At 36.0% G+C, this 13,391-nt stretch overlaps 1 protein-coding gene across 2 annotated transcripts; it reads left to right on the top strand.

The window, feature by feature from the left end:
- Window positions 1–424: 424 nt before the first annotated feature.
- Window positions 425–7,774, top strand: LOC123682567. Of its 2 annotated transcripts, none has more exons than XM_045621273.1 (3): window positions 425–608; window positions 3,771–5,256; window positions 7,599–7,774. In XM_045621273.1, coding segments are annotated over exons 2-3 (1,473 nt in total). In that variant the 5' UTR covers window positions 425–608; window positions 3,771–3,785; the 3' UTR covers window positions 7,601–7,774. The 2 variants fall into 2 exon arrangements, with proteins under 2 accessions (XP_045477229.1, XP_045477230.1); XM_045621274.1 differs by lacking the exon at window positions 425–608 and adding an exon at window positions 989–1,183.
- Window positions 7,775–13,391: the final 5,617 nt, after the last annotated feature.

Raw genomic sequence — 13,391 nt, 5'->3', positions numbered from 1 at the left:
ATTCAACATGAAATTTTCTAGCAGTTTTTTCTCTCAAGCTATAGAAACCAACCTTATAATTTTTATGTTCCTGATATTAATATTTTTCACCAGTGAAAAGGAAAAAAAAATTAAAGTAACTGTTTTTCCTTGTTTTTGTTTTCTGAAGAAATTTCTTAGTGAAATAATTGTATATATTGGAAAGGAAATAGACACTGCTAAGGAATCAATTTTGAAATTTAGTCCTTCGAGTCTAAAGGTAAGTGCTGATAGCTTTAGCATTACTTGAAAAAGATTAATTCACTATATTTGTTTTTTATTGAGCTCTTCATGTTTATGGGTGTCGTTCATTTTGATAATTAGTTTGACTTCATCCAAATTTTTTACAAGGCAAAAGAACAATTATTAGTACAAAATTTCTTATCAATTTCACAAATCTTCAATTCATAGTATTGAATAAGTATTATAAATAAACCACTTGATCGAATTTATCTGGAGATAAAATTTAGCTGAGTTCAGAAAGAATTGAATACAATAAAACTTATTCAATTTAAAGATTGTTAGGCGTGTTTTGTTCTATAGGTATTTTAAATTGTGCAAATTATTGGCAAAAGTAGATACATACCATAGTAAGTATATTCATTGTTTATTCTTTAAAATCATGGAATTATAATAATGACCCCAATAAGTCATATTAACATATGTGTTATTCAGACAGTTTTCCCCTATAACAGGCGATCTTAATCAATATTGAATATTTAAAGCCGTTTGATGAATTTCGGATACGTCATTTAATATCGTTATTTAATATTTCTTTAAAGGTTTTGGAGAAAATGATTTACAATTATCATTTGAAACTATGTCTCCCTATATAGATAACAAAATTTAATTTTAATGCAAAATTACAAAATTAATTTTTTTTCATAATCAGATAATTGTTAAAATTATTTAATATAATTCACTGAACTAGTCTGTGTTCATACTTGGAGAAATCAATATTTTATGCATATAAAGAAAATCGAATATTGGAAAAATATCGGAGTATTTTTCTCAGTCTCAAACGAGAGCACAATAGAAAATTGAGATTTGTCAGTTCATTTGTCATTAATCGAGATGAAATTATTACTAAAATTTGTATAAAATTACGAGTTGACGATGAACATTAGTCCTGTGGGGTGCTTTATTCTCCAAAAAATCTCAAAAGGTAGGTGTACTTACAATCATTAGAAGGCACAATAATAATCTGAATATTTGATTCAGAAGTGGAGCATAATAGGTAGTCATTATTAGATTTTTTCAATTTGCTGAGAAGTGCATTGAGAAAAGGATAATTCAGCCCAAAATATCTTAAATTCTTTTTGCTGAGGTACCGGACGTGAAAATAGATGACCTGATATCAAAATATAGGGTGTTTTTTTAGAGCTATAGAACTTTGACTTGCAATAAAACAACGATGGATTATTCGATTGACATGAATTTTATTTATCCGCAAGATAATCTTGTGGCATTATATTTTAAATATGATTTCTGGCATATGACCGCCACGGCTGGCTCGGATGTAGTCCAATCTGGGCGTCCAATTATCGATGACTTTTTACAACATTTGTGGCCGTATATCGGCAATAAAACGGCGAATGTTGTCTTCCAAATGGTCAAGGGTTTGTGGCTTATCCGCATAGACCAATAACTTTACATAGCCTCACAGAAAGTAGTCTGGCGGTGTTAAATCACAAGATCTTGGAGGCCAATTCACAGGTCCAAAACGTGAAATTAGGCGGTCACCAAACGTGTCTTTCAATAAATCGATTGTGGCACGAGCTGTGTGACATGTTGCGCCGTCTTGTTGGAACCACAGCTCTTGGACAACATGGTTGTTCAATTCAGCAATGAAAAAGTTAGTAATCATGGCTCTATACCGATCACTATTGACTGTAACGTTCTGGCCATCATCGTTTTCGAAGAAGTACGGACCAATGATTCCACCAGCCCATAAAGCGCACTAAACAGTCATTTTTTCTGGATGTAACGGTGTTTCGACATACACTTGAGGATTAGCTCCACTCCAAATGCGGCAGTGTTGTTTGTTGACGTAGCCATTCAACCAGAAGTGCGCTTCATCGCTAAACAAAATAAAATGGACGTAGTGCGCGATACGTATTCCGCACAGATCCATTATTTTCGAAATAAAATTGCACTATTTGCAAGTGTTGTTCAGGCGTGAGTTTATTCATGATGAATTGCCAAACCAAACTGAGAATAAATCACTTGACAGCTGTTAAATCGGTCGCCATCTTGAACAGTTATGCCAACTTAAAGTTATATACCTCAAAAAAAAACACCCAAACTTCCTTTTGAGACACCTTGTTTAATTTTTCAGTTTTCAGTGATTTTATTCGATTATACACATTAAAAAACTCAATATTCTAGAGGGCTACATAGGCGTACAACTTTGCTTCCGCCGTTTGTTTCCGATATTCGAGGCTTTATTGTTATATGGTTATACATTTATGATTCAAAGTATTGTCCATCGCTGGCCACTACTTTCTCCCATCTTTCGGGCAGCGTTCGAATCTCGCGTTGAAAAAACTGGTCATCTTTTGAAGCGATCTACGAATCGATCCAATTTTTTACTTCTTCATAAGACCGGAAGTGCTGGTCAGCCAGGAAGTGTGCCATTGATCGAAACAAGTCATAGTCCGATGGGGCAACGTCTGGAGAACACGGCGGGTGGGTAGGTTCAATGTTTCCAAGTATGTTTTGACCACTTTCGCAACATGGGGTTGAGCATTGTCATGTGATCGCCTGTGATTGATTCAGTCGATTTTTACAGCCCATAATACACTACGCCGAGCCGGTCCCACCAAATGCTAAGCATGACTTTAGAACCGTGAATATTCGGTTAGACCGTCGACGTGGAAGCATGGCCGGGATATCACCATGATTTTCTGCGCTTGGGATTATCGTAATGAACCCATTATTCGTCTGCAGTCACAATGCGTTGCAGAAATCCCTTCCGCCTTTGCCTTACAAGCAGCTGTTCACAAGCAAACACGTCGTTCAACATCTCTCGGCTTCAATTCGTAAGGCACTCTTTGTTTCTGAACCATTCCCATGACTTTCAGGCGTTTTGAATGGATTTTGCGTCACTCCCAACGATCCTGCCAATTCTGTTGCATTTGACGAGATTCTTTATCACGTAATGTCTCCAATTCTGCATCTTCGAAAACCTTCTGTCTTCCACCACCATGCTGGTCTTCGACGTCAAAATCACCGTTTTAAAAGCTTTGAAATCACTCTCGGACGTTCTTTTACTAAAAGCAGCCTCACCATAGGTATAAGAGATCATTCGATGAGCCTCAGCTGCCGCAGATATTTTGATATTAAAGCAGAAAATGAAAATCTCCGCAAATGACGAGAATTTGGCTCGTAATCTGACATGTTAAATCGAGAATAACTTCATGATGCAAAAATAAATCGACTAATATTTCGATGGCGTTTACAAATACCTGAGATTATTTTATGAAATCTACGATCTATTTATTTCGACTACGACTTACCGCTTCATCCAGTTATTGCAAAACGGCGGAAGCAAAGTAATACACCTTAGAATTTCGAATTACCTTTCAACATTTCATAATTGAAAATAATGAATCAGTATCAATGCTTGCATTTTGCTGAAAAACTGTTGTTTGGTTTATTCTGTATTCATCAATTAGCAAAATGGACTTGATGTTCTATACTTAGCTACTTACTGTCTTATAATTGGTATTTTTCTAATGTATCCATTCCAGAACTAACTCAAAAACATGGAAGAGCTACCAAAAGTCAACAGCGTTCGTGCCATAATAGATCTCTTCGAGGAGAACTGCAGAAGTGAGACTGCCATACGTTTGAATAAATCCATGTCTAAATCCTTCTCAGGACTGTCGTTCTCAGAAAGGAAATTGAAATCGAATACCACCAACGATTCTAATCTATTCTATAACCTGGAGCAGAGATTGCTAGCCATTTCCTTTAAACTGAAGGATTACAGGGTCTACGCTAAAGATAGGCATATCGGCATTCAGGAAGAACTGGTTGAAATCATGACAATTCTTTTAAATACCGATATCAAGAACTCTTGTAAGAAGAGGGAACTCGTGTATGACATTAGAGCTTGTTTCAAAGAATTGAACGATAAGTTGCCTGGCTCTTTTGGCCTACTGCGACAAGGATTTGGTGATTCCACTTATCAGCCTTTCAATTGGAGAAGGCCCAATTCGATTGGAGGGGCAATTTTAAACTCTAAAGAGCCTATAAAAACCACCGACAGCCAAATAGTGTATGGAAGTTCCTCCGCCAAGATTCCTACATCCCCAAGAGGAGGAATTCCTCTAAGAACTCAATCGTTTGTTGAACGTTATTATCCCTCCGAATTCGATGGAGCAGACAAGCAAGCGAAATCTTTCGAAAGCAACGATGCTTTATTATCTCCTAGTTCATTCAGAAGGTCTCCAGATTTCGTTATAGGAGGAGCAGTAGGAACCAGACGCCCAGTCAATACTATAGGTCTGGCTTCGGTGATAGCGAGATCAAATGATCAAGTTCATCTTAGAGCATTCCAAAGAAGTGCATCGGAAGTAGCATCTGGTGAAATCCAAGAAACTCCCACGACCATTGGTTCGAGTGAAAATTCCAAACGCTTGTCTTATGGTGGTCAACTTCGAGAACGTAGAAGACCTGTCTCCCTTGGTGGAGCTGCTATGACTTTCAACACACATGAGGATATCATTTCTTCATTGAAATTTCCTCATCAAAAACCATTAACTCCAACGAAGGATTCAGAGCAACATGAAGACCATAACGAAAAAGAATTCCAAAATAATGAAGTAGAAATAAAAGACAGCTCAGAAGATGACAATTTACAAAGTGTCGACCTATTGAAGAAATTTTTCGAGTTGAAATCGGTCGAGAAGATACAACAACAAAAATCATTCAACGCTAAAGAGAACCAAAGAGAGGATTTTCAAGAATACGTTCAATCTATAGAAAAATCAGTTCAAGCCAATGAAGAAAGTGTTGACGATTCCAACAACGACACCATTGTTACAATCGATATTACAGAAGATGGGGAAAAAAGAATTGTAATCTCCAGATCTAATTCGAGTCAAGTAGACGATTCAGAGGCATTGAACACTCCAATGTTACGCCAGGAAGAAGTTGATGAAGTAGTCATAACCAGCAAACGTCATGATTCCTGTAGTTCACAACAATCGATTTATTTGGACCCGGTTGATTGTAAGTATAAAGCTTTGTTAGTCTTGTTAATGGTTTTCCAATAAGAGGTTTCATTTTGAATAGCCCACGAGTAAAGGGTGTTTTTTTAGAGCTATAGAACTTATTTATCCGCAAGATAATCTTGTGGCATCACATTTTAAATATGATTTCTGGCATATGACCGCCACGGCAGGCTCGGATGTAGTCCAATCTGAACGTCCAATTTTCGATGACTTTTTCCAAATTTTTGGCCGTATATCGGCAATAACACGGCGAATGTTGTCTTCCAAATGGTCCAGGGTTTGTGGCTTATCCGCATAGACCAATGACTATACATAGCCCCACAGAAAGTAGTCTACCGGTGTTATATCACAAGATGTTGGAGGCCAATTCACAGGTCCAAAACGTGAAATTATTCGGTCACCAAACGTGTCTTTCAATAAATCGATTGTGGCACGAGCTGTGTGACATGTTGCGCCGTCTTGTTGGCACCACAGCTCCTGGACATCATGGTTGTTCAATTCAGGAATGAAAAAGTTAGTAATCATGGCTCTATACCGATCACCATTGACTGTAACGTTCTGGCCATCATCGTTTTTGAAGAAGTACGGACCAATGATTCCACCAGCCCATAAAGCGCACCAAGCAGTCAGTTTTTCTGGATGTAACGGTGTACACTTGAGGATTAGCTTTACTCCAAATGCGTAGCCATTCAACCAGAAGTGCGCTTCATCGCTAAACAAAATTCGCTTATGAAAATCGGAAACAACGGCAATCTAATTTTGGGTCCATTCGACGAATCTACGCCTTACTTGATGATCGTTTGGCTTCAATTCTAGCACGAGTTGCATTTTGTAAGCACGCAAACTAAGATCCTTCCGCAAAATCTTCCATAAAGTGGATGGACACAGATCCAATTCCTGTGTTCGATGGCGGATAGACTCATGTGGGTCTTCCTCAATGCTACGCTCTACAGCAGCAATAGCAGATTTGTCGCATTTGGGGCTTGGAAAATTCAAGTATGATTCCTTAAAAGCCTCTCCTTCCTCAACGTATCAGTGTTTGGTGCGGTTTTTGGGCTGGTGGTGTTATTGGACCTTACTTATTTTGAAACGATCCAAAAAAAAAACAACTAAATAATACCAATTAAGCAGAAACCTTTTCTGGCTGTGTTATTTCTCGAAGAGGTTATCACAATTGGCCACCGAGATCATGCGATTTAACACCTTCAGACTATTTTCCTTGGGGCCACGTGAAATATGAGGTATATGTCAATGCTCTACAAACCTCTTATTGGAAAACCTTATAGAATTGAAATTTAAATCCTCGAGCAGAATTTAATGTTGATAGCATTATTCAATTTATTTTCAACCCATTAAAAGAGTTTGAAGAAGATGATATTTAGATCTAATCGTTTTTAAGGGTCGCTGGACACTTGGACACTTCTCGTTGTCGGTGCAAGTGTTGCACATATGTTGTAGTTGTAGACTGGACTGAACTCAATTTGATTCTTCGCCTGTTTCCTGTATGGCTGTGAATTTGCAGATTAGAATGATTAATTCTTTTATTGCTATCTTCTATTTGTGTCTCTGAGTGATTTTTATATTTCAATTTGCTCTTCGAATTCTGTTTCTTGTTACATTCGCGGTCAGGGTTTTTCAGTTGTCTTTCAGGATGGTTTTTAGTCTTTTGACTCTTCTGTTTTCGTCTTGATCGTAGTCGACTGCTTTTCTTAATCCATTGTTATGATGTATCGTCATTTTTTCCTGAAATGCCGATTTTTATGGGCATTCAGGCCGTTTTCCATTCGACCGTTAGCAAAGCCTTTCTACAGATCCCTTAGGGGTGTGGCTTCGATCATTCCAAGTTTTTACACAGAGTTCTTCTGTTTTTAGTATTTTGGTTCGAAATTCAACTTAACTCGAATATTTTCGAGGGAATCGATAGATTCCCTGCTCATCTTTAGAATAATAGAAAATTCAAGAAGACTATCTAAAAATAAAAATCTGATAATTCAGCGTGAATATTTAGATCCGACCAATTTGAAATATCGAAGAAAAAATGCACTGGCGTGAAGTCTGGAGTTTTTGAACTCTCGTTATTCATAGGTTCATTCTGAAGGCTACAAAGGCGCAATTGAAGCAATTGAATAAACGATTGCTCAAAAGCTTCTGACTTCACGTTGGTGCATTTCTAATTTTTTTTTATATTCTGATCTAAAAATTTCAGTGTCTAAATTTTCCGTGTAAGAGTTATCGTGACTTTCTATTTCACGCCATTTTCCAATTTCCTCTTATAGCTTGAACAGTTGAATAATAATAATAATGAATAACTATTAACTCATTCTATAATTTTATTTTCAGAGAGATGGTGATGGTTCTTCTGAAGTACCCACAAGCCACTACAATAATTTGAATAAGACCTTTAATTGATCAAATAACTGTGGATGAAATCATGTAATTTATAATGAGACTAATTATAATGGAAAATAACTGATACCTTTATAATATATTGAAAAAATAAAACATAAACATAGGAATGAATCGTTCATAATGATTAATGAAAAAGTAAACTATATCTACTAAAATCAGTATTCAACAATTCAGCTATTGATAAGCTAGACACAAATATTGTAAATCAAAATATCAAAACAATTAATATTTATCACTCATGATAATATTACTTTACCAACGCGCTTTGTCCTAGCAACTGATAAACAAGACCTACCGTCCTGTCAGTCTTGTCAGCACACACGGTAAGTAATTAAGAAAGCTGGATCCTGTAAAAAGCTTCTATATCTATTTTGTTGCTGATGGGCGAGGTGGGTGTTGTAGGACACTTTGAGAGAGAATATAAAATGGCAAATTCTTCCACACATTTTTAAAATAAACAACTTGTGATTTACTGTGTTGAGGAGTGTTTTGAAGAACATAAAAGCGACCAATATAGAAATCTTCATATTTTGACTAAAACTCTTATTTCAAATCAAGGACGTAGATCTTTTTCTTCTTAGGAGGTAATCAAAAAAAAATTTCAGGTACACATCAATTCCATAAAAAATAATCACTTCTGAAACGTATATACACAACAAGAAACATTTTAAAAACAATAACAAACTTCTTTCAGTGAAAAAAACATTTATCAAATTTGTAAACATAGTACAGAGAAAACATAAATATAATTCATGCCTACAAATTGATGACTCAAAAATAATTTTATTGTAAGCAAAATAAAATTATTTACTCGTAATATAGTTTGTCTTTTGTGTTTTTTGTGATACCAATTCCAAGAATTTCCTCTTCATATTCGCAAATCAATATCGAGTTAAATTTCCCAAGGGATGTAGGTATAAGACCAAACCTGCCAATCTTTCCTGACCCATTGTTAATCTGAGCCAAGTTTCCAACCTCTTCAATGTAGAAAAACTTCTCGCCACAATTATAGGCATTACAGAGATCAAATATAAGTAGTGCCAAGTAAACATTCCGGTATATTGACTTATTCCAAAATTTTAATGCAGTCAAATCTATATCTGGCAGTTTTCAGTCTCACTACAGTGCAGCAAAACATCCAACATTCTAATTGTGTGTCCATCAAACAACAAACGATACTATTTTTCTGAAATTTCAATAAGGATACGTTAAATTCTGCCTAAAACCAGAATCATATACTAACTCACAAGGAAACTGCAAGAAATCATGGCCAAAGATTCGCATGAGTCGCTTCGGAAAAGTTTAAACTAACTCTGGCAACATGAGGTCGGGCATTATCTTGCTGAAATATTGTATTCTCGAGCCGGTTAAGGTAAGGGAGAATATATGGCTCCACTATTTTTTTGAGGTAACGCAGCGCTGTCATATTACCTCGAATAAAGACTAAAGGTGACCTACTTGCATGTGCAATAGCACTTCATACCCCCTACTGTCCGATGTACATGACGCTCAACATCATACTGAGGTTCACGTCTTTCTTTTCGACATCATCTTACCCTTCTTTGGCGATCATGTGCACCCAACGAGAATCCAGATTCATCAGAAAAGACGACCTGATGCTATTTCACATTCCAATGTTGACGTTCTCTGCACCACTGTAATCGTTGCCGGCGATGCTCAACCGTCAGAGGTAACACAAAATGGGATCGATAATGCTGCAGTCCAAAAGACAAAAGAACGGTAAACCGTTCGGACAGTTACAGGATGGTCTGTTCTCCTAACCACTCATCAGCCAAAGATCGAGTTGTCGCAAATCGGTCTCTGATGGCCATAAGTCTTAAACGTCGATCTTGAACTTCATTTGTGCCCCTTCGACGTCCGATGCCTACTCTTCTTCGATTTTGGCCATTATCCAACCACGCTTGACAACATCTCATAATAGTAGTTGGATTTCTGTTCGTACGGTTAGCGATTTCTCGAAATGACAACCCCGCCTCCCGTAGCCCAATAATTCGTCCTCTTTCAACACGTGCTCTAGGCATTCTAACAACAACTAAACATCGACTTTGGATCTCCTCGAATATCTGGTTTGTTGTAAAATTTAAAAAACTTGCAAAAAACGACTACAATATTTAAGTAACAAAAATTATTTACATGAAAAAACATTCACAATTTTTTTCTCCAAATTGCTATGCTATCTATATTTCACCAAAAAAAATTCAAATTCAAACAGCTCCTTCTGGGTGTTGCAGTTTCTTTGTCAGTTAGTAGATATATTTCCTTTCTAATTCAAGTTGCCATTTGAATGAAATATATTAAATTGTACAACACATCAGCACAAACAATTTTTCGATTCGAATAACTCAGTTCAGTTACGACGACTGCAGTATTGGAAGTGCATGACGAGAACGATAGGAAAAACCAAAAACATGATGAAGAATGCAAAAATCACAGATGGAAAAAAAGTGGTGACAAAGCCGATAGATAAGGAAAAATAATAAACCGATATATCATATATCTCTTTCTTGCAGTTTTTTCATCGAATAGATTGGATTAAGATTAAATCACAATTTGTATCTCTACAAATCTGATCCTATCAATGACGAATGAACATCAGTGTAGAATTTCTTCGTAATACTACATAGCAATGAATGGATCAAGTGATTCATCTATCTCATTTGTATTCATATGAAGACCTGCGGTATGAAAGCATGATAGCATGTAGAATATAGTAGCATCCTTCGGATATTTACACGAAACCTTTCTTATCATGCAGATACGATATATCGCATTCGAGAATTGATTTTGGCATTATTGAATCTTCTATTTCAACATTGTTTATCAAGGAAAACACTTAAAATTCACCTGGTCATATCATAAAAATTCAAATCCGTTGACTCATTCTTGGCACCTATTGCATAAATTAACGTAGGTGATTTGGATGTTATTACCTCATGAGATGATAAAGAATTGAGTTCGTAGATATTGTTTTTCGTTGGTCATTTTTAATGGAATTTTGACTTATCATTGAATTTATTTAGAGTTTTCTTTTCGGTTGATGTTATAAGTTTAAGAATACGATCCACGAATTTCGAAGGCTAAATTTAAATCATTATTGAGTGGTTGAATTTTTCATGATACCGAGATGAATGGTTTTGGCAATAAAAGGTTTCATTTTTATATTAAAATAAATTAGTTTTTTTCCAGAGAAATCAATGGATGTTTATTCTATTGTATGCCATTAAGGATGGAAAATTATATTAGCGAAATGGCCGCTACGGCTACAGTTGCAGTACCATAACTTTTTATGAAATTTTCCACGATCAATGTTTGCGGTCCACAACTGCACAAGATACACGTTGAGGATGGAGAGGCTTTTCAAAAATCATTCTTGGATTTTCCGATCCCCAAATTCGAGAATTTTGCTAATTAACAGAGCCTCTGAGGTGAAAATGGGCCTCATCACTAACGATGTTTTTTCAATGAAAATCCGGATCATTTTGATGTATTATTGCAAGGACCAAATCAGCGAAGATACGATATGGCCTCGGATATTACTGGTGATTTTTAATTAACTGAACTTTAAAAGCCTTAAGACCTAAGTTTTTATGCAAAATACAGTGTAATGTCGTTTGAGGAGTGCCTAATTCCGAAGATCGACGGAGAATTTACAAACCTGGATTTTCGAGAGCACTACAGGCTACAGCAGCAATATTCTCAGTTGTTATCGAGCAACCCACACGGTTTCGTTCCTTCACATCACTCACTTGTCCCAACAGCTGAAATTTTTCCATAAGTTTCACTATTGTCATCAGAGAAGTGCTTTAGTTTTGTGACTGCACAATATTCACCATTTTTATAATGATTTCCAAAAATTAGAATGCATTGTTGAAGTGTGTATCGTTCCATTTTTAGTAATGGCATAGTTTCTACTTGACAAATGTCAAAAGATGACAGTTTCAAAAGTGACAGTTGCCCAGCAAGGCTGGCACGAGTAATTTTGGCACCTGAAGCAAAGAATTTTTTGGTGCCCCTGCTGGAAAAGCATCAATAACAACCTGACCCCCTTCTTAACCACCAAACAAAAAAAAAACACCGATGAATAATGATTTTCACATCCATTTGACACTCGAAAAATTATTACCAATCACACCACAAGATACAAAGGGCGGTAGGGCATGCAAAGTTGCAGTAGAGCTTCGAAAACTAATTGGGATTCCAAAAATGTGTTCCGTTGAAAACATTTAGCATTTAACAGTTTCGAATGCAAACTTTTAGGAATTTTCCATATGTTGAATGTGTAAATATCGGCTCCCAAATAATTTGAAATTGAAGGTAGTGTTGTTTTTCGTTTTTGTGAAATACCTAATGATTTTATCCCTGTTCGAATGAGGGTATTAGGGAATCCTGTTTATATTGGTTGGGCTGTAATGTGTCATTTATTATGAAGGCAGTTTCGTGATTTTTATTGCAAGGAATGTTGACAAACGCAGCGGAGCGGAACAACCTTGAGATTTTTTTAAGAATGAAGGGTGAAATATAAAAAGATGGCCAGCTGATTCGATCGAATTGCCGCCGATCGAATTGCCGCCCATCAAATTGAGGCGCCCGAAGTGATTCCTTCACTTCTTCATTCTTTTCCCTTACTGCTGCCCAGTTAGCGCGATATTCAAAAAGAATAAGAAAACCTCTTATTGGAATGCCCTTTATATGTTGTTCATCTTTAATGCTCAAAACGCCCACGGATTTTGAATATAGACACCACAGAATTTAAAATCAAAAATTATAATACGTTGAAAGTTTCAAAATTGATAGCTGTCCAGATATAGCTATTCAAAAGGAACCTTCATAATGATTTATCAATTATGAAAATTCACACTTTCTTCCTTCGAGAGAATCAAAAATAATTATTTTCAAATTTTTCTTCTATATTTAGAAATATATTTCTCTGATAGAGAATACAAAATGAACCATTGTATAGCGTGGCAGTATATTTTTTTCTGAGAATTGGCTTTTATTATTTCTACTTGGAAAATTCTCAATCATGATAAAACAATATCGTATACCCGAGTGAATTCTATCCGATTAGATCAAGTCATAACAGCCAAGTCGAATATCAATTTTCATGAGAAGCTAATCACTTGAAATGATATAAATTGATGTCGATCGGTGATTTGCAATGCAATCAATTAGCAGGTAACTCTGGAATTCCCAGTAGGCAGTTTGTATTGTCCCATACGTGTTTAACATCCTATGAATCAGCAAGTTCCAGTAGCTGTAAGATGTCATTTCGCAGACAATAATGAATCACCAAGAAAGGTTAAATTTTCTTTTCTTATTTCTCAGATGTCTTATTATAAAAATAATAAATTCTTCTGATTCGACATAACATGTCAATTTTTGATTAAGAATTCTTGGTCGGCCAGGCCACCGTGTATAGGATGTCCCAAAAACGTAAATTTTGTGGTTTTCGTGACAAAAATATATAGGGTGTTTCATTGAAAGAAGGTAAGTTATAACAGTATCTCAAAATGACGGCATCCGCCCAAAAATGATTATCTCACGGGATTCTAGAACAAGTAGAAATATCCACTTCAATTATTTCAATATATTGCGCAATATCTGAGATAGTCGATGTCTAAATATTGGAAAATTGTCTGTGGCACAGAAATTATAACACCTAGAACAAATTTGTTTGTGGTATATTTGGTTTAATCAAAAAGT

Source organism: Harmonia axyridis, chromosome 6 (genome assembly GCF_914767665.1).
Source record: "Harmonia axyridis chromosome 6, icHarAxyr1.1, whole genome shotgun sequence".
Taxonomy (NCBI): Eukaryota; Metazoa; Arthropoda; class Insecta; order Coleoptera; family Coccinellidae; genus Harmonia; species Harmonia axyridis.
This window is presented reverse-complemented; position numbering and strand designations above follow the sequence as displayed.

What these genes read in the sequence shown, in the direction of transcription:
- LOC123682567 (XM_045621273.1), top strand. Translation starts at nt 3,786, where the DNA reads ATGGAAGAGCTACCAAAAGTCAACAGCGTTCGTGCCATAATAGATCTC.